This window comes from Osmerus eperlanus, chromosome 27 (assembly GCF_963692335.1).
Source record: "Osmerus eperlanus chromosome 27, fOsmEpe2.1, whole genome shotgun sequence".
Lineage (NCBI taxonomy): Eukaryota > Metazoa > Chordata > Actinopteri > Osmeriformes > Osmeridae > Osmerus > Osmerus eperlanus.
The window spans coordinates 8,183,662-8,211,483 of NC_085044.1; the positions used below are offsets into that span (position 1 = coordinate 8,183,662).

At 43.7% G+C, this 27,822-nt stretch overlaps 2 protein-coding genes across 3 annotated transcripts; one reads left to right on the plus strand and one right to left on the minus strand.

Moving 5' to 3' along the window:
* The first annotated feature begins 5,415 nt into the window (after positions 1 to 5,415).
* zgc:152891 (uncharacterized protein LOC767741 homolog) lies at positions 5,416 to 10,972 on the plus strand. Of its 2 annotated transcripts, XM_062453800.1 has the most exons (15): positions 5,416 to 5,557; positions 6,077 to 6,250; positions 6,372 to 6,618; positions 6,986 to 7,067; positions 7,260 to 7,349; positions 7,662 to 7,777; positions 7,933 to 8,105; positions 8,308 to 8,451; positions 8,665 to 8,868; positions 9,098 to 9,184; positions 9,289 to 9,458; positions 9,560 to 9,681; positions 9,992 to 10,092; positions 10,218 to 10,388; positions 10,573 to 10,972. In XM_062453800.1, exons 2-15 carry the CDS (start codon positions 6,092 to 6,094, stop codon positions 10,750 to 10,752), a joined length of 2,046 nt encoding a protein of 681 aa, XP_062309784.1. In that variant the 5' UTR covers positions 5,416 to 5,557; positions 6,077 to 6,091; the 3' UTR covers positions 10,753 to 10,972. The 2 variants fall into 2 exon arrangements, with proteins under 2 accessions (XP_062309784.1, XP_062309785.1); XM_062453801.1 differs by lacking the exons at positions 5,416 to 5,557; positions 6,077 to 6,250; positions 6,372 to 6,618 and having other exon boundaries at positions 6,626 to 7,067; positions 10,517 to 10,972.
* A 1,548-nt stretch (positions 10,973 to 12,520) lies between these two features.
* On the minus strand, positions 12,521 to 27,668 carry trappc14 (trafficking protein particle complex subunit 14). The gene is made up of 12 exons (XM_062453588.1): positions 26,979 to 27,668; positions 25,445 to 25,540; positions 25,112 to 25,241; positions 24,913 to 24,999; positions 24,417 to 24,537; positions 24,115 to 24,262; positions 21,635 to 21,717; positions 20,699 to 20,850; positions 20,336 to 20,472; positions 14,232 to 14,310; positions 13,344 to 13,458; positions 12,521 to 12,967 (listed from the first exon to the last, which is right to left on the minus strand). Exons 1-12 carry the CDS (start codon positions 27,492 to 27,494, stop codon positions 12,811 to 12,813), a joined length of 1,821 nt encoding a protein of 606 aa, XP_062309572.1. The 5' UTR covers positions 27,495 to 27,668; the 3' UTR covers positions 12,521 to 12,810.
* Between the last annotated feature and the right edge of the window lie 154 nt (positions 27,669 to 27,822).

Below are 27,822 nucleotides of genomic sequence, written 5' to 3' on the forward strand. Positions count from 1 at the left end.
AATATGTAAATAATGTACTCAGAAAAAGGGAATTAATAAAATCTTTTATTCATTCATTTCCTTTATTCATTCAGTTCATTTCACTTTCTGCTGAAGATACACATTCATATATGTACCAAAGAAGTACAGGTCCACCTTCTTTTTCATCTCTTTTATCATTTCATCATCCCTCCAGACCCTTTCGACTGTTAAGTCTCCCTCAGTATCTGTTATAAAATCGCACCAACTCAATCCAGTTACTGCCAGTTGGCCTTGAACCTGCCAGTGGTATTTATGATTCTGCTTCAGTTTTGCCTGACCATTCACAATTTTTACATGTCCTGCCTCAGAAATGCTGGAGATGTCTGGGCACTTAACTTCAGCAAGCCCAAAACACGGAATGGCACTAGGGTCATATACCCTCGCATCGGGGCTAGCCCCGATGTGAGGAGCATCGGGATGGATAACAAATCCACAGCGTGAGACATTTACATTGAAATGTTTTGAATATTGTTCCAGCACCTGTGGCTCGCGTTCAAGGCCCCTTTTCATGGCGGGAGTCTGGTGTACTCCCTTAAGTATCCGCCCTGCCAGGGTCTGACCAGAAGACGGCCCTTTCACATGGCTAACCTCATAGAACCTACTAGCTGTCACTCTAGGCTTGCGTAAAGCTTGCCATAATGGGCACTCAGACTGCTCACGTGTCTGCTCCTCTCTCTCAGCTGCCATCTCGTGTGTCACAGTTAAGCTGTCCAAATGGAGAAACTGTTGGGAGTTTGGGTCAACGTTTGGAAAAGTAGTGGGAAATGTTGACCCCTCTAAAGGCAGTTTAGGGAATGTTGGTGCACCTGGGTGTTGGACATAATTTCCGCGTTTGACCACAGGAGGACACTGGTAGGACGGGTGAACCTCGCGGCACAGGTCCGAACCTGGAGTCGACCATGGAGAGTTGAGACAAGCCATGCAGCACTGAGGATATTAGTGGTTGCGGCCTGAGGTTTTTCAGTCCTTCCCCAAGAGACAAGACTTGCGGGTCTGGGAGGGATCCTGAAATGTAAAATTAAAAACAGTAAGTGTTAAATTATCCACACATCTCTTGTCTTTCTGGAGAATTGCTCACTGCTGTTACACTACTGTGTGTTATATTTGCTACATAATTATGTGTATAAAAGTGGCAAGATACAATTATGTATTATACGGCAGCCAACAGTATGATATTAGTTACAGTAACATTACCTGTGTATGCTTGATAGAGTGTTGATTTGCATACACTCCTGGCAGATGGCTTTGGTCTCCTAACAACCAAGTCCTGAACCGGCTCTGCATGGATCCCCTGGGAATGATATTAACAAGTAGCCATGATTGTAATAGTATCTTGCTTGTAATGGTGTAAACACTATGCTCGCGGTAGCCACACAGAGTGGCACCGCTTCCAATTCACTCCCATGTTAACCAATGTAGCCAGACGTACAGCTGCGCTGCACCGCTTTGAATAGACTTCCAGTCTATTTTTCAGCTGCCCCGTGTGCCACGCTTCGCTCCGCGAACAGTGTGTCCCAGGCGTAACGTTTGGGATACACTGCTCGTGGAGTTAAGGGTGGCACTTGGGGCAGCTCACGCCACGGCTGAAAAATAGACTGGAATTCTATTCAATGCGGTGCAGCTCCGCGCGGCTACAATGTTACCTTTGTCCTTGGTCGATGCCATGTTTGCAGAGAGCTTGTGCAGGCCACAGGTGGTGGTACAGCTCTCACCTGCAGAACAAGAGATAGAAAAGCAAACCGGGATGTGCTTGTTAACAATCAAAGGTAGACCTCTAGAACCAGTGTCACTCCAATCAACCTGCCCATGTTAACATCCCAGACCACAGCCCTCACCTGCAACATGCTGTAATGGGCACTCTGGAACAACAAGGCCACTAGATGGTTGCACAGAACCTTGCCTGCTGTACAGCTGCATGAGGTTTCTTGAAGTTCGGCTGCATCAGCTTGGAAAACAATCTACATTAAAGACAACACTAATAATGTTAGTTGCTAAAGTTAAACTAAAATGAAAATCTTGTTGCAAATGATACAGAAATGTAAGAAAGAGCATTACAATTAACCAAAAATCCTAGGAAATCTGCAACCGCAGTCTAGGAAATCTGCAACCGCAGTAGAGTAGTTAACCCCTTACACCATTAACTTGCTGGATTCAACAAAAAGGATATTAAAGAATTTAAATGCAAAGTTACATTATCATGATATATATTGATATTTGCATACCGTACGTATGTCACAAATCACATGGCTGTTGACTGACTTGATGTAAACAGGCAACAGTGGAAGGGGTTATATTTCTTGCCATTATGCCTTAGCTTCTTAAAATAACCTTCAAATAATGGGGCTGTTCTCGCTTCTTCATCGACCTGTAACACCTAGACCTGACAGCCACCGCCCTGTCAATGATGTTGGACACTGGTGGACAAAATAATTAATGCATATACTGTGGATTTTTCATTCTAGCAAAAGGGACACTCCTATGCTGACGTTAGCTAGCTGACACTGACAGAGGCTAACGTTCTTCCTATCAGAATACAAATTAAAAGGGTGAATTGACTCAGCCTCATTTAAAGGTGAATAATCTTACTTTACTTGGATTTAACGTAGGTTAAACACATTATAACCATACGAACATCTGAGCTGACGCCAAACTGACGTTAGCATAAGCTAACCTACCTAGCTAATGTTATGTTAGCTAGCTAGCTAGTAGCCACTCACCTTCGTAGTCGTAGATGAAGTTCTCGAAAAAGAAACTGTATCCCTTGTCCACTTTGGAGCGGGCTGTGATGGAGTGTTGTTCAGTTAGTCGATGTACGTCAGAAAAAGTTATTTTGGGTAAATTTACCAGGGATGCAGTATAAGTTAACTTATAATCGTCCATCATAGGTTCGCCAGAGTGATGAGTGATCCACCGGAAGTGGCAGTGCACAAAGATCACTGAATGCGGAAGTACTACGTATCAGCGTGATAATGGCCTATTGTCACGAACGTTAACGCAAGTGTGCAAAGTGCAGATCCAAAGAACTCCACCAGGTGGCTCCATTACAACCATATGCAATAACAACTGTTAAAGTATGTTGAAATACACTATAAAGCAGGGGTGGGGAACCTTTTCTGCCAAGGGCCATTTGGATATTTATAAAATCATTCGGGGGCCGTACAGAATTATCAACTTAAAAATGTGCCTGCTATATTTGGTCAAACATTTAATTAACTCACCCCTAATGTGATGGCTGGAACTGCTTGTCTTTGGTGAGGTTTGTGATGTTAGCTAGCACGGATGCAGCCTGCTTTGAGTAGGGGTGCATCGAACATTTCTTGGGGGGTATCATGATTACGGAAAGGGATCGTATTCTTTTTTATATTGCTACCATTTTTGAGACTGCTTATCGATCTGAGTGTTAATCAGGCGCGGAGCCATACGTTGTAAACATTGGGGGCTTAGCCCAAACCAACAACGTATTCTGGGTTTGATTTGCTAGAAAGGAATTCCACACTTAATGCGAGCGCGCGAGCAAGTTTTTTGTACATTGGTACGCAACGCTGCGCGCCTCCACGGTCCTCCTCCACATGTTAAAATAGTGCTGCTGCCAACGAATAATGCACCTAATAATATGGTTCCTGCAGTGCCATGGCGGGCCGGACCAAATGAATCACAATGGATTTAATTAATATTTTTTTACACTGATAAACAGTAAAAGACTTGTCAAATTGTCAAATTGAGAATAAATCTCACAAATTGATCTAATGAATAGATTGCATGGGGAACATTAGTAAACAGCCATTTTCAAGTCTTGCCACAAATTCTTAATTGGATTGAGGTCCGGACTCTGACTTGGCCACTCCAGGAAATGAACACTGTTGTTTTTAAACCTGTCTGGCTTTAGCTTTGTGCTTGGGGTCGTTGTCCTGCTGGAAAACACATTTTCTCCGAAGCCGCAGTTCTATTGCAGACTGCAACAGGTTTTCCTCCTGGATTTCTGTGTACTTTGCAGCATTCATTTTACTCTCTACCTTCACAAGCCTTCCAGGCCCTGATGCAGAGAAGTATCCCCACAGCCTGATGCTGTCACCACCATGCTTAACTGTAGAGATGGTGTGCTTCTGATGATGGGCGTTGTTTTGTCTACACCAAACATAACGTTTTGTGGTATGGACAAAAAGCTCAATTTTGGTCTCATGAAACCAGTGGCGATTTTAGACCCTTTTTAAGGGTGCTCAAGCACCCCTAAATTTAATCTCAGCACCCCTAAAAATAATAATAATAATAATAAAAAAAAAAATATATATATATATATATATTATTGTTTATTATCATTTGATGCTCATGAAGAAAGGGGCATCCTTCGTTTTTTCATTCATTCAATATTTTGCATAATAATACATAAATGTATTCATTGTTATCGAGCGAAATTAGGGATTTATTTACAGGCATGCAAACTTCACTTTTAGGTGAGACTCACCTTTTTGAAAACAAAATGAGTAACCTACGTGATTATCTACGTGATTAGGTAGCTAAGACTGGTGAAGCACCCGGGCAACTGTTGTTGCATGCAGAGACCCTCCCTTCTCAACCATGGAAGTCTGTAACTCCTTCAGACTCCTCCCTGACTAATGAAGCTAGTGCAAGTTCAGTCAGGCAAGACAGTCAGGCAAGACAGAACCCTGCACTCGTGCTCACATATGTTCCACCACCACCACTAGTGTCTGGACTGTAGTACATTTATCATCTGTAAATAAACATCACTTTACTCATCAAGGTCTCTCCTGATTGAAATGCTCTTATCGCTAACGCTCAATTTGAGGGCGGCCTGCTCTAAGCAGATTTACAGTTGTGCCATACTGTTTCTATTTGTATATAATTTACTTACCTTTACTGGGATATCCAGTGCCTTGGAAATGTTCTTGTTTGCTTTCCCTGATTGGTACATTTCAATAACTTTGTCGTAGATTTCTTGGAACATTCTTTTGTCTTCATGATGTCGTTTTTGTCAGGAAAAAGTGTACCAAATATTGAACCTTCCAGATACAGGTGTTTTTAACCTGAAGTCACTCGTAAACCTTGATTGCACACAGGTGATCTTCTTTCAACTAATCTGAATTCTAAACAGAATTTGTAGCACCGGAGTAGATTTAGGTGTGTCAAGGGGGATGAATGCTTTTGCAATCAATTGTTTTGTGTTTTATATTTGTGATGATTTATTTTGAATTTGAAATACATTTGTCTTTTTCTGTTGATCAATGTCAAAAAAAGCCTAATTAAATCCATTGTGATTCAATGTTGTAAAATAATAAAACATGAAAAAGTATACTTTTCGTGGCATAATGTCATATTAATAGTCTAATATTGTTAGTGATGCAGGGATAACGTCAAACACATCGTACATCAAACATCAACCTCTGGGCACAGCCGAACTCGAAATAATTTGTTTAATTACCAGGAAATACTGTACAGACACTCCCACTCAGATGTGAGATATGAACCGCTGTTGACGCAGCGAAAGAGGACGTTGGATGCCTGTTACAACTCTCATAGCGTAAGTTTCCTCTTCGATGTCTTTTGTTTTTAAAATGTGGTCAAACTGAACTAATTAGCCCAGGTATTCATGCATAACGGGCAAGATGATAATGGTTAGAATCTACTGCATCTTCGTAACCAAGAGTCAGAATTTAGCGAGTCGAAATGAGCGATCAACGTCTGAATCTTTTTTTTAGTTAGATGGTACAACGCGAAAAGATTAGTCTTGGAGAATCCGTTGACTGAAAATGAAATAACATGAAAGAAATGATTTAACTAAAAAAGCCGGTTTTATTCTTTTATCGTCTGATGCAGACAATATATAAAATGTTTAGCCTACAGCATGTAGGCGTATCGTAAAATAATAACGTGTATAGCATCAATGCAATTTCAAATCGTACACAAGCGCAAACAAATGTAACTTATTAGGGGCGCATATAAAGCCTAAATATTGCTCTTTAGTTTACACATATGTACGTCGAAAGTTGAATGTAACACCCTCAAACACTTGTTTGGGATTCATTCATTTATGTAACAGGAAAGGGTACGACTCATGGCCAGTCCTATGGAGGAATTCCAGGTGAGCATTCATACCTCACCTGGTCTCACCAGTGGAACCTACAGCAGCCTGTGGATAGCTCTGATTGGCTCAGAGGGAGAGACCCTGCCTCTGTCTATAAGCTTAGCCAACCAGCACCTTCTCCCTGGATCTGTAAGTTTCTCCCCATCACATCAGTTGTCAAAATGTCAGAAAACTGCATCAAAATGACAGGAAGTTTTGTGTGTGGTGTGCTGGCCCACACTTTCTTGTGTTGTTTACCTCTCTGTCCCAGGTGTGTGTGGTTAAAGTAAGGTCGGCTTGCCCGCTGGGGCTTGTGGTCCTGGTGAGGTTGCGGTTGGAGCCCCGACCAGGCTTCCCTGACCTGCCCTGGAAGTGCTGCGGGGTGGGGATACAGAGGCTGGGGGTGGGTGGGGTGGATGGGGCGGCGCAGCCCCAAGGGGGGGACGCTGGGGAGTTCTTCCCCTGTGGCAGGTGGCTGACGTCTGCAGAGGGTGAGGTAGAGCTGAGGAACGGAACAGGTAAAAGAAAAGAAAGAAAACTTAGACTGAAGGAGTAGAAACTAAATGGGGTGTATTGAAACAGATGAATGTCCTATGCCAACAGAGAAGTGGATGTAGCCATGCTGATGTAATGTACCAAAGGCAGGAAACAGAAACCTAGCTTGCAGCTAAAGAAGAAGTGAAGAAATGTCTTAAATGCTTACCACATTGTGTCCAATAGATACTGTGTGTGTGTGTGGGTGTGTGTTTGCATAAATGTCTATATCAATGCATGTGTGTGTATGCATGTGTAGTGTGTGTGTATTTCCTTGTGGATAGATGGGTATCTGGGTATGTAATCATTCATCATATTTGTCTATAAAGACTCTCTCTCTTAATTCCACAGTATGTTTGTTAAGCTCTGAGTCGGAGCTGAAGCTGAGAGACCACAGAGTCACAGAGATGCAAAACAAAAAACAAAAGATTGGGTACTACTTCTCCTTCCTCTAGAAGATCATATTTCCTAGCTTCCTCTATCTCAGCCCACCACCAACCCAGCCTCTGCACGTACAAAAAAAAGAAAATATAAAATAAACTGTGTGACTGTACCTTAATTTTGCTTTTGGCTAAGCAATCAGAGTTCAATTAAGACCTGTCTCTTAGCATGGTCTGTCTGGTAGGTGGCATGTGTTTATCGAGGGAGCTCCACATTGTGTGGATGCGTCGTTGGTGAGCCAGTTGGGGCCCAACCTCAGCTACGCGAGACAGAGGTGAGCTCTGCCAAACAGATGATTTGGTGATTAGAGATACTAGAAGTTAGAGAGGATCAGTTTATTAGAGATATTAGTAGTACAAGATGATTCGTTTATTAGACATGTTTGTAGTTAGAGATGATTAGTCCATTAGAGATGTTACTTGTTAGGTGTTAATAGCTAGAAATGAATAGTTTATTAGACATGTTAATAGTTAGGGATATTAGTAGTTAGAGAGCTTTACTCTAATCTCTTTTGCCCCCTTCTCTCTGTCCACTTGTCACCCCCCTTTCTTGCCCCCCCCCCCCCCTTGTTTTCCTTCTCCAACAGTCCTGGGATCAACCTACACTATCTGAGAGGTTTTACTGAGAGAGCTGAATCCTGGAGAAGCTTTGAAGAGCTGGACACCTTTTTCAGGCACAACGGGAGAGAGAATTCCATTGCAAGTATGACTCATGCACACACACAAACACGCATATGCAAATAGACTTGACTTGCATAAAGAACACTGTTGTCAGTATGACTCTTATACACACAAACACATAAACAAAATTGCAGAGACATATTTACACACTCACACGTGCCACTTCCTCTCCCTCAGAGTATGTGCAGGCACACTGGAGAGAGGACTGGTTCTTTGGCTACCAGTGTCAGAATGGCTGCAACCCACTCATGATCCGGCAGACACGCCTTATCCCACCCAACATGGCGGTCACCTCTGACATGCTCCGCCCCTTTCTCCCTGAAACCTCTACTCTGGAACAGGAGCTGGAGGTATGGAAGACTCCTATACCCACACTCCCACATACATACCATGCTCCCCCTTCCACCCCCACTCACTCTCACCATACACAAACACACCGTTCTCATATTCTCATGTTCCTTTCTGCCTGTGCACTTTTTGTCATCAAAGGGTCACGGGGAACATTAAAACGGATGTCTGTTTGTGTATGAATCCTGTATGTTTGTGCAAAAGAAAGGGACTATTTTCTTGCTGGACTATGAGGTGCTGGAAGGTGTCCCAGCTAACGTGATCAACGACAGGCAGCATTATCTCTCTGCTCCCCTGTGCCTTCTGCACCTGGACCAGCAGGGAGAGCTAAAGCCTGTTGCTATCCAGGTAAGCCCAGACCACAAAGAGTTAAACTAAACACACAGCAGTCAGTGTTTTGCAGCCGTAGGCTTACACTGAGCTACGGTTTATAATACTTGCTTAACATGCATTTGACAGGCAACCTTCTCTTTCATTCCTCTAATTCATTTCTCTTCCTTCCATTATTTCCATTATTTCCTTCCATTATTTTCCTTCTTTATCCATCCTCCTCCCCCCCAGCTTCAGCAGAACCCCGGCCCTCAGAACCCAGTATTTCTGCCCTCTGACCCTGTGTGCGATTGGTTGCTGGCTAAGATGTGGGTGCGCTGTGCAGACTTCCAGTGCCACCAGCTGGCCTCCCACTTCCTCAGGACTCACCTGCTGGGGGAGGTGTACTGCACTGCCACCCTCAGGCAGCTACCGGAAGTGCACCCCCTGTTCCAGGTGAATAGGTTACCATAACCAACAAACTCTGATGCTGTTCATACACTCCACATATGTACACTGTTATTTTCTGCTATTAGTAATAATATTTAAAATTGTACATGTAAATAGTATGTTTAACTGTGTTTGCGCCGTCTACCAAAATAAACTGGAGCGGGGGGACATGACTTGACAGTGACTGGTTGGTTGTTGTTGTTACTGTTGTGGATTATGGTGATCCCTGTGGTAGCTGTTGATGCCACACATCAGAACCACACTTCAGATCAACATCCAGGCCAGGGCCTCACTGCTGGCCCCCAATGGCGTCTTCGACAAGGTACAGGAAAAGTGTTTGAGTGAGTAGATGACCAGTGATAGTAGTTGACCAGTGTAGTGTAGATAGTAGATGACCAGCAGCATGTGTGTGTGTGTGTGCACCAGGCCATCGGCTGTGGGCTGGCCTCCCTGCCAGCGATGCTGTCTCGCTCCTCTGCCCGTCTCAGTTACCGCTCGCTCTGCGTACCCGACGACCTGGAGGACCGGGGCCTGGCCGCGCTGCCACGCTGCTACTATGCTCAGGACGCCCTGAGAGTGTGGAGTGCTCTGCACAGGTACACACACACACACACACACAAGGACATGTACAACTATACACATGCATAGACACTCACACGTAGAGGCACGCATGTTCTCTTGCATGTCCTCTCCGAAGGTTTGTGCTGCGCTTGGTGGAGCTGTATTACCATGGAGACCAGTGTGTAGAGCAGGACACAGAGCTGCAGAGCTGGATCATGGAGATCTACACACATGGCTTCCTGCAGAAGCCCCAGTCAGGTGACTTCTACAGGGCCCTCTGATTCTTTCCACTGGCCAATCCCACTCCCTCCACTAGCCACTCCCTCCACTAGCCACTCCCACTCCCTCCAATAGCCCCCATCTTTCCGTACTTGTTAATAGTCACTCCATAGAAATGCATCATATGTAATGATGGTGTATGATTCAGTTTCAATGCATTCAATTTACAACAGGATTGGAGTTTAATTTGAAAAAGTGACATTAAAGACTTTTGTTGCAAATGGCTTCTTATGACCTGTAACAGGTGACCAAAAAGAAAATAGCAATTTTGAAACACTGACTTTTTCAGGCTGCCCTCAGTCATTCCAGACCATGATGGAACTTACCAAATTTGTTACCATGGTAATCTTCAGCTGCTCAGCATTGCATGCTGCCGTCAACTTCTCTCAGGTGTGTGTGTGTGTGCAACACTTAGAACATGAAAAATGTCCATGACAGCATGACAGATTCATGAGGTGTGTATCTGTGCATATCAACAAGGTCATTAGATTTCTTATAACGTGTGTGTGTCCCAGATGGACTTTGACCTGTGGATGCCCAATTGCCCGGCCTCCATGACCCGGCCCCCTCCCCAGACTAAGGGCACGGTAACCGAGGACAACCTCTTCTCCTTCCTGCCGGAGGTCAACTCCACCTGCAGCGTCCTCATCACCCTGTCTATGCTGTCCGTCCCTGCTGCAGACTATGTAAGATCACACACACAGGCATACTCACACACATAACAGACATTTACAGTGAACTTGCACACACAAACACACATTCCTCATTCTCTCTCTACCTCCTTCCGTGGCTCCCTGTTCTCCCTCGGCTGCAGAGTAGGTATGATCACACACACGTACATACAGTACATAAGTTCCTATCCTCCTCTAGGTGCCACTGTGTCAGTACCGGGAGCCGTTCTTCAGCACCGGCACCCCCTGCAGGCTTGTGGCGGAAGTGCAGGCAGAACTCAGGGCCATTGCTGATGACATCGCTAACAGGAACCGGAAACTAGAGGTTCCCTACCCGTACCTGTCTCCTGACCAAATAGAAAACAGTACAGCTATATGAGATGTTGTATTAAATGTGGTATTTACACATGCAGACCCTGCATACGGGCATGCTAGTATGCACACACACACGCATTGTATTTCAAAAGTATGAAAATGAAGACATGACTTTACTTGTTTTATGCTTTGTATGTTACAACTAACTTGCTTCTTTTACGTCATGTAATTTTGACACCATGAACTACTTTGCCTTTCCTTGGTGAAATAAACAATCAAACACACACAGTGAAGTTAAGCAGTTTACCTTTAATTAGTTTGCTGATATGCAGTGCTACGCAATGCTTAGGGAAATCACCCGCCCGTCCAGAGATGCAAAACTAGGACATCAAACACAGACACAAAGGCTCTAATATCTGCTGTGGAATGTCACCCAGCTTCCTCATCCCGTTTCCTCTTTTCCCCACTGAGCTGAAAGATAAAGGCTACCTCACTCAACTTTCCTCAACCTTATCGATCTCTCCAAAAAGGCGATGTCATAGTAGACGTCATGGTAGATAACGGGAGGTAGAAATGGGCTACATGAGGGAAATTCATAAGGGATGTCACAGAAGATGAAGGGGGACTAGGTGGTTGAGAACGAGGTTCAGATTTCATGGGAACAGCAACTCGTCACCTATTGCAACAGAACCCTCAATTATCAGAAATCCAACAGCATCAAACTGTTGCTGCTTAAAACAAGCAACATATGTGAACATTCGTAAAACCAAGTCATCACACAATTTGTTAAAAAAATATATTTCATCTAGTGAAGTTATACATGACAAACAACTGATATACTTAAATCCTCTTAAGAGGCCAAATATAGCTTATCTTGCCATCCACCGTAATGCAATCAGTTAGACAAAACTGGCCCTATGATGGTGTCCATGAGCAAGTTCATTCCACATAATACTTAAAGGTTCATTGGTAATCAACGGAAGAGTGTAATCCTTCATTTATTGATCGGGTAGGTTGAGATACATGAGGTCTTAGTAGATGAAAGGAGGTAGAGATATGTGAGAGGATCTCATAGGTGATGTTACAGAAGATGAATGGAAGTGGACATAACGTGCTGACAGATGTGTCACTGAAGATGAAGGGAGGTAGAGACACATAATATAATGTCAAGGGGATGCCACAGAATATGAAGGGAGGTTGAGATACGTAAGGTGATGTCACAGATGAGGAAGAGAGGTAGTTAAACATAAGTAATGTCAAGAGGTCGCAGGTCTTCCTGTCCTGCATGTCGCTTTGGATTAAAAGTGTCTGCTAAATGTGTACAATATCATTTATATCACAAGTCACAGCAACAGCAAGCAGTTTTCCCTGTTAAACATTTACAACAAAAAAAGTCACAAAGTTTAAAATACTGTCAATACAGATCTCAAAACAGTTCAAACATGCAGAAACAACTAGGACAAATTAATTGTGGCGGTTTTCATGGTGACATAACCATTCCATGCAACCAGGACGATGAAGGAAACAAGGATAAAATCTGAGAAATTAAATCAAACTTGTAAAGGTAACAAGGCGACATCAAGGTATGTACAGCATAGCTTCTCCCAGTGGCGCTCAGAAGATATACTGTATATGATTTGAGAACTGTTACTATACAATAGATAGCATACAGTGACAGGACAGCTACTTCACTTTCCCATAATGCATGGCAGTAACAGCATGTCACATGATTGTACTCATTCACACAGTCCTTCCTGTCTCAGAATGAAATGTTACAGGGGGGTTGTCTTTATATAGCCCAGAGAGTGTGTGTGTGGGGGGGGGGGGGAGGGGGAGAGTGAGGGAGAGAGAGAGCCCTCTGTGTCCTTCTGACATCATACCAGGTTAATTACCTCAAGTAGAGGTCACATATGTCACATGATGGGAAACAAGACTGCAGTCTTCACAGTGTGTATCTTGTATCTTGTGCAGACATTTGTTTCAAAAATATGTTACCCTAGACGTTGATCTCACACTCACTGTAGCTTGTACACTTCTCCTTACATCTCTCCCCCTCTGCCCTGTTCCGTCTTCCCCTCTCACCCCTCCCCTCTCTTTCCCCCCTGCCACTTTTCACCCCCCTCTAATTGATGGAATCTAGAACCAGAACTTTGCACTCCCTCTTGGCGATCTTGTCCAATGATAGAGTAGATTTCTCCTGGGGGGGCAGGTAAAGGGGCCGGCCTACAGGGGAACCCACAGGGGGGGTGATGGCTCGCCTCTCCATGGCACTACCCGTCCTGGGACACACACACAGAACCGTACACACACACACACAAACAAACACACATAAACACACACAGAACCATGCACACACATAAACAAGCACAAATACAAACACACAAACAAACCCATGCACAAACATAAACAGGCACATATACAAACTCACATAAACAAACACACACACAGAACCACACACGCATAAATAAGCACATACAAACACACTCACCCATCAAAAACTTGAACCTCAATCTTGAAATGTACGGATTTGCTTGCATGCATGCGAATATGTATGGGTGAATTTGTGCGAATATGTGTGCATGAGTGTAAGGATGTGCCTGTATGTAACTGTAGGTGTGTGCGTGTGTGTGTGTGTGCGTGCACGGGCGTGCGTACCTCATGATATGTGAACGCGAGGGCTGCTGATGGGAGAAGGACTGGGACCTCCCCAGGCTGACCTGGTGTCTGTCCAGCAGGTCCCTCACAGCAGGGCTGGAAGGGCTGTTCTTACCTGTCAACACAAGGGAGTGCGATCACACAGCTACGCCACACGGAATAGAGGATGGACACTTGCACGATGCACCGATTGGTGTAGTAACACGTCTCTATTTTCTTACATGATGCCAATCTCAAGCAATGGGTGAGGGCTATGTCTTATACGGAGGGGTATGTCTTACAGGAGCATGTCTTATGGAAAAGTGGAGGTGTGTCCAAACACCCATACTACCATATTATGCCAGAAAAATATGTTGTATGTCCCAATACATAGTATGCCAAATGCAGTATGGCAAAAATACCAGGATGTCCTACTGCATCCGATTGCACTTGAGATATACAACCCAGCATGCTTTTCTGTATATTCCGACCCACAATCCTCTGCACAGCAGAAGATACATCACATCAACTGAACTACATACAGTACAAGTCAAAAGTCCCATTCTGGGAAAATGTGTCCAAAATGTTGACTGGTACTATACATTACAAAGTAACAACAGCAGAGATCTCCGGGTTGCCTTCCGACAGTATGCGCCGTCTCTGGGGAGATTGGTGTTTTTTTTTTTTTTACAATACTCAAATCCTGAACAACCTGTGATGTATGAGCAAGAGGGTCAAAGTTCAAGGTGCAACGTTATGACAAAGCTGTGTGTCCCAGTTGTATGCAGACTGCATGCAACAGTTTGCACTTTTTAAGGGAAGCTGCAATACGTACGAAAAGTAAAAAGAGAAGACAAGCGATTTGGGACGCAGCACGGCTGTCATAGGAAGAGGGAGAAGGGGTCTTACGGGAGAGGGGGCGGGCATCCGGGGGAGGGTTTGACACGGATGCAGTGAACTGGAGCTTGAGCTTCATATGCTGACTCAACTGGAGGGGGGGGGAGAGCAAGAGAGAGGTGGGGGAAAGAGAGAAAAATAAAGAAAAAGAGGGGGAGGGGGAAAGAGAGTTTTTTTTTTTTTTTTACAATTTCTAAAACATGATTAATTCAAGCGTAAACAAGTTCAGGTAGTTAGACACCATTTGCAAGTGGTCATTCACTCTTTTTGCAAAACTTTAAACACTTTCTCACACACATATTTTACACTGTGATGCACTTTGTGTTGCAAAATGGTAAATAAGGGTGACAAAAGTTAGACACAATTACAGCACAGTGGTCATTGTTTACACACAACTCAAAATGGTTCACACTTGTTTCTAATGGATGTTGATACAGTGAGGGAAAACATTATTTGATCCCCGGTTGATTTTGTACGTTTGCCCACTGACAAAGAAATGATCAGTCTATAATTTTAATGGTAGGTTTATTTGAACAGTGAAAGAGAATAATAATAAAACATCCAGAAAACCACATGTCAAGTAATTTATAAATTGATTTGCATTTTAATGAGTGAAATAAATCAAATCAAAATGTATTTGTATAGCCCTTGTTACATGTCACAGAGGGCTTCACATACTACCATAGAACTGCCCCTCAACCAACCTAAACCCTCAAGGAAGATAAGGAAAAACTCACCAGGAGAAAAAATTGAAGAAGGAGCAATTCAGTGAGGGATCCCCTCCTCCAGAGACAGTTGGTGTAAGTATTTGATCAAATAAGTATTTGACCAAATAAGTACTTGACCCCTCTGCAAAACATGACTTAGTACTTGGTGGCAAAACCCTTGTTGGCAATCACAGAGGTCAGACGTTTCTTGTAGTTGGCCATATCTCAGGAGGGATTTTGTCCCACTCCTCTTTGCAGATCTTCTCCAAGTCCTTAAGGTTTCGAGGCTGACGTTTGGCAACTGAAACCTTCAGCTCTCTCCACAGATTTTTCTATGGGATTAAGGTCTGGAGACTGGCTAGGCCACTCCAGGACCTTAATGTGCGAATCTTGAGCCACTCCTTTGTTGCCCTGGCTGTGTGTTTTGGGTCATTATCATGCTGGAATGCCCATCCTTGACCCATTTTCAATACCCTGGCTGAGGAACGGAGGTTCTCACCCAAGATTTGACGGTACATGGCCCCGTCCATCGTCCCTTTGATGCCGTGAAGTTTTCCTGTCCCCTTAACAAACAAAACACCCCCAAAGCATAATGTTTCCACCTCCGTGTTTGACAGTGGGGATGGTGTTCTTGGGGTCATAGGCAGCATTCCTCCTCCTCCAAACACGGCGAGTTGAGTTGATGCCAAAGAGATCGATTTTGGTCTCATCTGACCACACTTTGCCCCAGTTCTCCTCTGAATCATTCAGATGTTCATTAGCAAACTTCAGACAGGCCTGTACATGTGCTTTCTTGAGCAGGGGGACCTTGCGGGCGCTGCAGGATTTCAGTCCTTGACGGTGTAGTGTGTTATCAATTTTATTCTTGGTCGTAGCTGCCTTGAGATCATTGACAAGATCCTCTCATGTAGTTCTGGGCTGATTCCTCATGCTGGGGACACAAAGATTTTTTAAATCTTATTAGATCTTCAAACTGTGAGACCACAAAGATGAGGACAAAAAAGTCCTCATCTTATAGTGTGTGGTGTGCCATGATGTGAAAAAGACAGCACACCACACGCAAACAGATTTTCAACCAGCATCCTGACTGTGAACACAGGAAATATGCAAAATCTCTTGAGACTTCAGAATAAGCATGGCGGACGATATGCAGGAAGAAATTGCGATTTACGATTCGCGATCGGGGCGGCTCCGACGTTCTTCCGAGCAGGTTTGGTCACTCTTAACACACCTCACACCAGGGGAAAATCTGATAAAATAATCTGTAGAACCATCAAGATAATCGGGACATTACCTAGGATTGTCGGAAGGGGGGAAATCAGCCCGATTATCCTGTGGTGTGTCCCCAGAATTACCGTTCTCATGATCATTGCAAATCCACGAGGTGAGATCTTGCATGGAGCCCCAGGCCGAGGGAGATTTACAGTTCTTTTGTGTTTCTTCCATTTGCGAATAATAGCACAAACAGTTACCATCTTCTCAACCAAACTGCTTGGCGACGGTCTTGTAGCCCATTCCAGCCTTGTGTAGGTCTGTGTCTGTGTACAGGGACCTGACATCCTTGGACAGCTCTTTGGTCTTGGCCATGGTGGAGAGTTTGGAATCTGTGATTGCTTCTGTGGACAGGTGTCTTTAATACAGGTAACAAACTGATTAGGAGCACTCCCTTAATGCTGTGTACACACTAAAATATTTTTTTAATCTTATAAGATTTTCAAACTGTGAGAGACCACAAACATGAGGACAAAAAATCCTGAAATCGGCCCGATTATACTGTGGTGTGTCCCCAGCATTAGTAGTTACAAGTATTATTCTCGTTTTGGAAACACTTCTGTCTTTTTGACCTGTACCTGATTTGTGGTTTACTTTCCCTTTTTTTCTCCAATAAATACCCCTTCGCTCTGTGCTTGGATCCAGTCAATTCCGTTTTTTGGCATTCATTACATTTTAGTTTGGAATAGGAAAATTATAACCTGGTCCTAACCAGAGTCTCGTACATTTCATTTGTACAGAGTCTGGGCTCGCTCCATTGACAAGCGTTAACTTCCTTGAAGGCGGGTACTCTGTTGAAGTTTAAAACTATTGGATCTGCCCAGAGCCACTCTGATCTGCCGTAACCAATCGCTAGCTTTCGCCTTAGCCAAGTCCAACTAATGGAGCTAGCCGGAAAATCAAACGAACCCCGTGGGGATCAAAGATTGTCCTTGCTCCGGCTTTAAATTCTGGATATTTGGCAGCGTTGCCACAACGGACTGAATGGCTTCGCTCGCATCTTTCTCCGCCGCCATTACGGAACTACAACACAAACTAGGCATTGTTCTCAGCCACTCCCTCTGTTTGCTGATTGGACAGGTAGAAAATTAACCGGAGACATCTGACTTACGTACCTCATGCCCAGACCTAGTACAGAAGCAAAATCTAAATTGAGCGGAAGTACGTAGGAGGGCAGAGCCAGGCTAGGAAAATTAGGCACCTCTTTCAGAAATGGCAGTCTGATAATAGAATGAGCGAATAAGAAAACTTGAGAGAGGTAGAAGGCCTAGGCTAGATAGCAAGTGCCAAGTTCTACCAGTCTACCAGATTTAGGGCGGATTCATCTCAGCTCCATCTCTAAAATCACGGCCGCCTTTCCGAGCCTTTTCCGCTGGCCAGCAGTTGCCTCCTTTCTCGATCGGGAGCGTTGAGATCCTTGGTGAAGCGGAGACGGTTGGCACGTAGAAATTCGGACGACTTCGCTGCTTTCCACCCACCATCTCTAGCCACCCGCGAAGAAAACTGAATAAAAATGGATCGGGGTTGTGAAGTATTTGTGATGTTCTTGCCTGTACAATGAACCGTGTCGATCTTATCTGCTAAGTTATCTCTTCCCCCTGGAAATGTAGCTTTACATATCCAAATGCATTCTGCGCGCACATCCTCCTTTACTTTCTCAACCACTCCTTGCAGACGTAAATTCCAGCGTCGGGAGTGTCTTTCAAGAACATCAAAACGTGACTCACAGGCGTCCCCTCTCCTTTCCTCTGAATTTAGTCTTGATTCGAATTGGTTGACTTTGCCTTTGATGTCGTTAACTTCAGCACATACAAAGTCCATGGTTCTTTTCAACCCTTCAATTTTCAAAGCGTTTTCATTCACCATTTTCTCAGTGGCATCAGAGTGGGTGTTTATTAGGAGAGATGGAGTGACTATCCTTGATGAGTCGTCATCCGCCTTGCCTTTCTTAGGTGGAGGCTTGGCTGGGTTGCCTTGGTGAGGGGTTGAATCCCCAGGTGGGGTTACCTTAGAGCACGAGTAATTGTGGAAGTCAATTTTTTGAGATGTAGGCCTCACACTTGGAGCATCACTAACTTTCCTCTTGTCAGCATTAGACTTCATATTTGGATTTGTAATATTAAAACATGTGCCTTTGATCTAGTTGACAACTACACAACACTCAAGTAAGCCTATATAGCTATTTTTTTCCACTTAGATAAGTTTGTCAGCAAAGCTAAAAAAAAAGTTCAGTTAGCAGGACACCATCTTGACTCCTTTGGCTTAATTTTTGTACATTCTTTTTACAGTGTATAGTTTGGCTCAGTCAGGTACGGAGCTCCGGAGGAGAAAGAGATACAAATCAATTGTATTTCATACAAATAAAGGCACTGTGTTGACATTGTTTCCACAGCATCCTCCTCCATTTCTTAACACACTCCAACTTCTTCTAGGACACACACCAACATGTCCACTTCCATAGTCATGCCACCAACAGCTAATAATGACAGCGAATAACTTTATTCAAGCTGTAACTCATAAACAATACAAAGTTAGTATTTGTTGGCCTCTGTGTTGCCATCTATAGTCTCTCCATAGTTCACTTGCAACTGAAGTTGGTAAGATGCACACAACACAGGGAGACATTCATTAAAATGTATAGATATAAAATGAGGGAACAATTTAACTAAAATGAGGGAACAAATTTGTATAAATCTTTTAATAAATCGTGGCCACAAAATAAAATGTATTTGTATTTGTCACCTATGGGGCTCCGTAGTCAGGCTGTGACAAACAGGTCAGAGGATAGTATAGGATATAGCTAGCACTACTACTATTAGCTAGCAAATTCTGGCTGCTCTTTTAAATTGTTTGTGCTTTGTGATTCAATGTTTCTCGTAATTCATGTGCCCCTATTATTGTTTAAATACAATTTCCTTAATGATTTATCTCAAATCAAATAATCAATTATTTGTTCAGGAAAAAATGTGAAAAAACTGGAAGACACAAACATTGGCTGTGTAAGCTTTTATTTTGAAATGCCCTACTAATCTCTCTCTGTTTGAGGTCTACTTCATTTGGGCATTTGGCAACTGGCTTATTAGACTGAATCAAGTGGTCCAGAAAGAGAGAGGGTAGTGGGAGAGGTTTTTTTGTTTGTTATGTATTTATTTATTCTATGTTTATAGCCATTTGTATTTTGTGTGTGTACCTATTGGGGATGTTAAACTATGCGTGGTTTGAGAGGGGTTGGTTGCAACCCCTACTGTTGGAATTAACTGTACCTGGAGTGTTGCATTAGTTATGTTTGACTTCATGCAGCGCTGGTGGCGCCGATAGGTGGCTGACTTGGAGCAGTGCATGCCGGTTAGGATTTACTTCCGACTTGAGATGGTGCCGACTCCACATCACTGTGACGTATGCCATCAAAGTGCCGGGTGTGTGTGCGCATGCCAGAGCCCAATACTACGAAGCCGGATTTAGGGTTAGTGAGGTAACTTCAGGTGAGGTGTCACATCGGTGGTTCACTTCTTACCAGGATAGATCACCATGGTGACTCATGCTGTGAACACCTAACCTGCTCCGTAGCAGGTTATGTTCGAGATAACAGATTAACAAAAGCACCGCCTACTGACCAATCAAAATCGTCTTGGAAAATTGCATCACCGTTTGTCGAAGATCCCATGGATCTAATTGGATGGAAAACACTATTGTATTTAGAGTCAGATCTACTACTGCCTTATGAGTAATATTGATAAGGCCATTAGCTTACACATTCACAGTCTGCCATTTTCTCCCAACATTCCTTTTTTGTAAGCAGCAACAGTTTTGCTTTTTGCTTGAATTATGCACTTAAATTCTTCGTATTTGTTTAAAATTAATGTTTGCTCTTCTTGTGTGAAGTACAGCGCTCTAGCCTTGTCCATGTTTGTAATTGATCTTATTTTGAAAACGCCCATTTTCATGTGAACACGCTCATCACTCAATTGGGGAAACCTGGGTTGAGTTAAGGAGTTGATAACCACGGTCGTGATACTGCCTTGCGCGATTGCGTTATCTTGCTTAGTGAAGCAAGATAATGAGAATTTATCCCGGGCGTGTTGAACTTGCTTCATAGTAGAGGGCCCAGGTGTGTGTGTCTGTCAGGTGTGTGTGTACCTCGTACAGTCCAGCCTTCAGGATCTGGAAGGCCACAGTGAAGGAGATGGTGCTGCCTTTACGACAGTAACCGAGACTGCTGAGGGGGGAGTGGCAGACTACAGGTCCCAGAGCTGCATCATCATTCTGACCATGACCTACAGGGATAAAAACCACATTAACCATGGCCCCTAGCAGGTTTTTTCATGCCATTAAGCTCCACTTAGTAAAAGAGGTTCATATTTGAGCCCTCCCACCTTTATGTATGACATTGACACTTTTGCTAACAGCCGGCTTAAGGTGTATGTTTTTGGACAAAAATAACAAAGTATCTACACTGGACTAAAACAATGACATTGACAATAATCCTTAGAGGTTCCTCACCCTCGGGTGTCCAGACCAGCCTGACGGCCAGGAAGTCCTGCAGGTTGTTCAGCAGTGTGTAGCGGACCAGGAAGTGCTCCTGAACCTTCACGGTGCTGGGGCAGCACGCCGTCATCACGAAGCGTGGACTGTCCAATCGAATACAGGGAAGTCTGGGGGCAGGATTAAGGATGTGTAGAACAGAGAACATGACCTGAGTTGCCAGAACAAAACCTTGATGCAATCATGTACAACATAACCTGACTAATCTTTGTTGGGTCAGAGATTTATCTGGTATTTTTTTACCTTTACCTTACTTGCCATTGTTTTTTCTAACTTATGACTTTTTATGTGCAAGTACATGGAGAGTAATGTGAAAACCAGAGCAAAATCCCTTGTATTTATTTACTTGGCCAATAAAGCAGATTTTGAGACAGACAAATCACAAATGTCTTGTGGAATCGACACATTCCATTCAAAGCCATGTTGTTTTTGTCCTTTACTGTGCCAGTGTCTTGCCAAAAAAAGTATATTGACATTATGCAGGTTTTACAACACTAGGCATTTTTGAGGAGTAGGCTAGGAGGGATGTTGTGATTTAGTTTTTCTCTGTTAGGTCAGGTAGGATTAGATAGTAAGAGGGTTTTCTTTGTTTAGTTCATTTGGCATCAACACTATTGTCCTCCCCTTAATTCCCTGCCCCTGTTCTTTGGTGTGTTTATCCTTTGTTGTAGAAAAATGGTGTAATGGAAATAAACGTTGTTCTTTCTGAACCCATTTACATAGTCTTGATGGTTGGTTGTTCTGCATGCACATCGCTAAATAGATTCCTCATATAACAACACGGTGTATTGCTGCTCACCCCCTCTTTTCCAACCATAGAACAAGGGGGCTGTAACAGTGACAAAAACGTAGTGTTTGATCTCTGTGTGACAGCACTGGGAGTGGTGCCTGTACCTGTAGTGTGTGTAAATACAGTTTGTGAAGGGCATCTTGGGTGTGGACCACTGAAGCACAGCCACCAGTGGAACCTCTAGGCCCTGCAGATGACAAAGAGGACGTGGATGATGAAACATACTACTCCTCTTCAAGCTTCACCTCTACGAACTAGTCTTGTTTGCCTGGCCTAAGGGCACCAAAAGCAGCACTTAGTAGTCCAACACTTCTTGTGATACCTGAAAATTAGTCCATTCTCTGCATATTGTGTTTTAGATCGAGTTGTTCCACTCTCTGGCACCCATGAAAGTGTTTGATGTAGCCCTACTGATATGTAATGTATGCAGCCCTACTGATATGTAATGTATGCAATACTTTATATTACGTCACTGTAGGTAAAAATGTCTGCTAAGTTAATAAAAAGTCAAATGCAACACACACAAACCCGACATGGATGTACAAATACGTACATATGGAAAGCACAGCTGTACAGCAGCAGATCAAGGATCAGAAGTGCATAGTTCCATAATATTTTGGAAGTCAGAGTCAAGCAACAGTTTGTATTTACTAGCCACATTGCAAAGTAACTACATCTCAGCTACACATCTCAGCTCGGTTAGCACAAAACAACAGTGTCTTAACAGTGCTGCAATAACATCACAATTACAGTAGTGCTGTCACGACCATGGCCCAGTTCATGATCAGTTAATGGGTTTCCCTGCCTTTGTGTGTGTGTCTAGTTGCCTGCGCCTGTGTCTTGTTAAGTGTTTGTATTTTTGCGTCTGCTTGTTTGTGGTAGCTTGTTTCAGCTTGGTTTTGTATTTAAGTCCCTGTTTTGGGTTTAGTCCTGGGGGGTATTCCAGGTAGCGGGTTTAGTGAAAACTTTGAGTTGGTTAACCCTGAAAAGAGGCATAGGCATACTCCGGGTTTTCGGTTCCAGAAAGGGAGGGAACGAAAACTTTTGGACAGTGTGGTAACTTACTCTGTGAACCTAACCTGCTCGCTAGCAGGTTTTCCATGACAAACTCTGCGTTTCTACCTATCCCCTCCCACTTTCTGAGCCTGATAGCGTTGGCAGACATGGGATATCCTTTCCTGGTTCAGCCGACCGATCTCGAACAAAATGTAATTCGCTTAGTTATACGCTGGGAAAAGATTTTAAGACTGCGATTCGATGTGCTTCAATTCCCTGATGAATACCTAAGTTAACGTTACCGTTTCCCGTCAAAATCTGTAATTTATTTTAGCAACATTCATAGTGTTACTTTTTTCTGGAATAGGCTATGTGCTCAGATTGACCATAAACATGTAATAAAACTTACATTTACATTTAGCAGACACTCTTATCCAGAGCGACTTACAGTAAGTACAGGGACATTCCCCCAGAGGCAAGTAGGGTGAAGTGCCTTGCCCAAGGACACAACGTCATTTGGCACGGCCGGGAATCGAACCAGCGACCTTCTGATTACTAGCCCGATTCTTTAACCGCTCAGCCACCTGACTCCCTGTAACTTATATCTAAAGTGTGGTGAAGTAGGACTACGTTTTTTGTCGCCGGGTGCCATGGTGGATACTAGTATCGGAGCTCCATTGATGTTGGCTTTTAATAGTTCTCATGCCCGCGCTTAACTCAGAGTGTATGTACTCCGAGTTAACTTAACAAATTCAAATCAGCTTTTCTGGAACCGAAAAGTCGTAGTTTCCCATTTTAGAGTAACTCAAATCAGGGTTCGACTCACAGTTTGTTAAACCCGCTACCTGGAATACCCCCCTGGTCGGTTGTTTTATCTGTATAGATGTGTTACGTGAGTATCCCTGCCGTCGTATTCAGTACAGTCTGTGCAAATTGACGTTGTGTCCTTGGGCAAGGCACTTCACCCTACTTGCCTCGGGGGAATGTCCCTGTACTTACTGTAAGTCGCTCTGGATAAGAGCGTCTGTTAAATTACTAAATGTAAATGTAAGTCAGTTCCTGCAATTCTGCCATGTCTCCTTGGCTCTTGGGTCCACCCTCCTACAATCCCTGTGACAAATGCATTTTACAGTGCAGAAACATTTACTATGGAATGAACTATGAAACAACCCTTTTTTAACCCTTGTGTTATCTTCGGGTCATTCTGACCCATCAGTCATTGTGACCCACCGTCGTATTGCGACAACATTACCGCATACAAAAACAAAGTGAAGCATTTTCTTTTAACTGTCGGGCTGTCTCAGACCGCCCCCCATCGCGAAGTTTAAAAGAAAATGCTTTTTATTTGTTTTGGGTAAAATTGTCGCAACACAACGATGGTTCGTTGTGAACCTTCGGGTCATGTGATCCTAAGGCAGCACAAGGATTAAATACTTTCACACACACAAATATGCTTTTAGACACACTCTCACAGAGAAACATAATCACCCATATAGGTCTCTAAACACACACACAGAATCAAACAAACATATCTCGAACCACACATACATTCAAACAGGCACACCTCTAAATACGTATAAACACACACCTCGCTGGAGTCATCCGGTGGCATGTCGTTCAACTGCAGCTGGAACAGGAAGTCATGTTCCTCCAGAGCGCTGAGCATGCTGGGAAGGCTGCAGGCCAGGCTCTCCATCCTGCAGAAGGATGCCATGGCAACCTCACCTGACTGGTGGCTGGAGACGACAGGAAACGTAAACATCCTGCTGACACACACTTCACAAAAAATAACAAAACACACAAACACAATATTCTCTCTAACTGACTGTTCACAGAATACCCACACTTGCCCACAGTTAATCTACAGTTTGTCTGCTTGGACACACTCACCACACATTGTCAACCAAAAGCACAGAGCCGTCCGGCATCATGGGTAAGTAGGAAGCGTTGAAGTTTGGCAGAATTCTCACTTCCTTTACACAGACTTCCTCCTGAGAGCACTCGTTTAATACTGAGGATGCAGGGAGGTAATGAGGGATAGGGGGAGGGAGGTAGAGAAGAATGGAAAGGTCGAGAAGGGTGGGTGAGGGATGGAGGTATCAGAATCAGAATTTGGTTTATTTGCCATGTATGTTATACAAACACGGAATTTACTGTGGCAGGGAGGTGCAAACACTAAACGTATGTGGAGAGGATTAGACGGAGGAGGGGAAGGGTGGAGGGAGGCAGAGAATTATAGATTGAAAAAAAGAAATGTCAAATAAAAGACAGAAAGAAAGAGGACAGACATTTCTTAAAATGGCTAAATTAAAATAACTAATTTGTCTCCAGCTAATTTTGGCAAGATCAAATCAGCTCGTCTTCCAGAGTTCTGCTCAACACATACCTTTCAGAACCGTCAGGTGCTTCCCAGAGATCGTCATTTGTTTACAGCGAAGAGTAGGAGGAGGCAGCACAGTCAGAGTGGTGCTCACTGTGAGGGAAATGAGGAGAGGTGGGATATGGCGAGAAATAGTGTGTGTGAGGATGTATATACCCTGTGCTTTGAAAATGTTGAAGTCTTGACAAAAGGTGTGTGTGTCTACCCTGTGCTTTGAAGGTGTTGAGATCTTGACGAAAGGTGTGTGTGGGAATACGCTGCTGAAGGATGCTAAGGTAGCCATGCTCCTGAATTTCTGCTTTCTCTGCTTCTCTCTTCCAAACCGTCACCATCACCTGAATCCCCCCCCCCCCCCACACACACACACACACAAAGCAGAGCTGATAATGAGGCACTTCAATACTGTAAATGCAGTATAAAGTATTAAAGTATATATATATATATATACTTGCATCAACACTACTTCTTAATATTCTATACTATACAGTGCATTCTAAACCAAGTTCCTGTCAGTCAAGTTTAACCTTTGACATCTCACCTTGACTTTGAGGGTGCTGACTGGCAGCTTGTCCAAAGACACGGTCAGGGGAAAAATGACCTCATCGGTCAACACTACTGGCTCATCCAGTGGAGACTAGGGATGGGACGATAAGGGGAATTATGACAAGTGGAGCGGAAGGAGCAGGACAGAGTTTCGGGGGGAAAACAGAAGATGGAAATACAAGGACCAAGAAAGGGAAATGGATTCCGAGACAAAAAGTGAAAGAGAATAGAGAAAGGGAGGGACAATATATTACCCACAATAATTGCAGTAGGCAGAGACTGAACACTATTGCACAAACATCTCTTTTCATCTTCAGTCATGAATAGGAAACACAGGGAGTCCCTTAATTGTTTTGTACCTAACATACACACACTCACATACACACAGACAGACATACTCTCACACACTCACAAACACTCGGTGTCACAAAAAACCCTGAAGGTTTTTAGAATGTGAAATAGTGTGTGAAATGGTGCTCTTAAATAACTACAGCTGTATTGCCCAGTTTAACAAGTCATCCTGACATCTCTCTAATAATGCCAGGAATCTGTGTGTGTACAAATTAGAATGGGTTTAATTTCCCTCAATCAACTAAAGAACCGGGCAGTCTGCAAAATTAATATTCTGCATGTGTCCTCTTTATAACCCAACGGAGTGTTTGGATAAGCATTTCGACATAATGAAAAAATAATTTGCCGCCAGTTTGGCTTGCTCTCTTCACGTCCCAGCCCCTTCACTCTGATTGGTCCTCTGGTCCAGCAAGTTTCCTACGAATATCTCAAGATCAATTAATTAATATAGTAAATTTTGATCAACATAACATAAGCAATTTATTAAGTAGGAAACTGCAGACAAATGAAGGCTATATAATCATTTGCATGAACGTATAGGCTACCACAACATTGGCAATTTGACTAGAATAGATGTGGAGGTTGAACAAGAACTTCAGAGAAGACAGAGAATTTCACTTGTGATCTGAGAAATTACCAAAACCACTGAAGAACTGTCATCACCAGCTGCATCACGGGCACTGCACTATCTATCTATAATTCCAGAAATCTGTGTGTCACCGACATCATCGCGAGCACTGTGCCCTATATATAATTCCAGGAATTTGTGTGTATATGACACCAATTTTATCACGGGCACTATATACACTATCTCTAGTTCAAGGAATCTGTATTTGTGTGTTACCTGACATCTTAATCACGGGCACTGTGCATTGGTGTATTCAAATTCAGGATTTTTTTTTTTTATCTGACAAATGACTCAGAGATATCTGCTTTGTATGCTGCTCAGTGCTGGCTGTGATTACATTTCTGCGACGTCATTATAGGCTATCTAAACTGAGACATGAAACATAAAAAATAGTGCCTGACACGGGATAACCCAAATGTTTACCTTCGACACATATAACCTCGAGATGACTTTCAAGACAATGAGCAGTAGACAAAGCTATAAGGCTACTGAACTGGAAGCCTATGGGTCACCATTGTTCATCTTAAATTATAAACCACATTTTGTCTACCTGGAACGGAGCCCTGCGGAACTCCCTCGCCCCACTCCCCGTACTGTTGTGGATGAGAAGCGGTTTGCAGTCTCTGAAACCGCGACATCTTCCATCCACCCTGCCTATGGCTGCGGCAACGTACTCATCCTCGGCCTCGTCCGTCCCCTCGTCCCCGCTGCTCTGGTAGTCATGGTGTAGGTGGTGTGACCGGTGTCGACTTTCTCCGGGACTGACGTTGGCCACAGCACATAGGGATCCGGCAAGCTCCCGCCAAGCCCGGTTGCTTGCGGTCTCAGAACCGAAGGCTAACGACCCTTTATTGCCGCCTACGTTTTCAGTACCCTGCTCTGTCGGTGTCCCTCCACAAGACGCATCCTTGCATCGCAACACTAGGAGAAACCGCACTGTCTCCCCCAAGTAAAGGTGGCTTCGTCTGGGTAAGGTTCTGTAGCGAGCGGGGTCTGACAAGTCAGAGATGGGAACCGCGGGGAAATACATGTAATACTCGCACTGCGACTCCATCATGCGCACCATCGCCGCTCGAGCTACACCCTACTTCAAACCGTATACACAGGCAACGCGGTCCTACGGGACGTTCTGATCAATACCATCCTTTCACGGTGTTTATAGAGTTTATATCTCTGACGTTATAGGTAAATAGTAGCATCCTAGATTCCAGTGCAAGTACGCAGCCTTCTGCCTCTCATCCGAGTGATGTGCAAGCGAGACCTGATATTGCGAGACCTGATATTGCGATACAGGACCTCTTATTCAAGTCTCATCATTCTAGTTCTCAGTCGAATATAGAGTCGCACTGTATTGATCCCCTGGGACAGAGACATTGTTACACCTGGACTTCTGC

Coding starts and splice junctions, on each gene's coding strand:
- zgc:152891 (XM_062453800.1), top strand. CDS start 6,092: ATGGCCAGTCCTATGGAGGAATTCCAGGTGAGCATTCATACCTCACCT. Junction 7,350..7,661: donor CTCAGCTACGCGAGACAGAG/GTGAGCTCTGCC, acceptor CTTCTCCAACAG/TCCTGGGATCAACCTACACT. Junction 8,106..8,307: donor CTCTGGAACAGGAGCTGGAG/GTATGGAAGACT, acceptor TTTGTGCAAAAG/AAAGGGACTATTTTCTTGCT.
- trappc14 (XM_062453588.1), bottom strand. CDS start 27,494: ATGGTGCGCATGATGGAGTCGCAGTGCGAGTATTACATGTATTTCCCC. Junction 25,541..26,978: donor TCCGCAGGGCTCCGTTCCAG/GTAGACAAAATG, acceptor TCCCATCCCTAG/TCTCCACTGGATGAGCCAGT. Junction 20,851..21,634: donor TGTATTTACACACACTACAG/GTACAGGCACCA, acceptor TCCTGCCCCCAG/ACTTCCCTGTATTCGATTGG.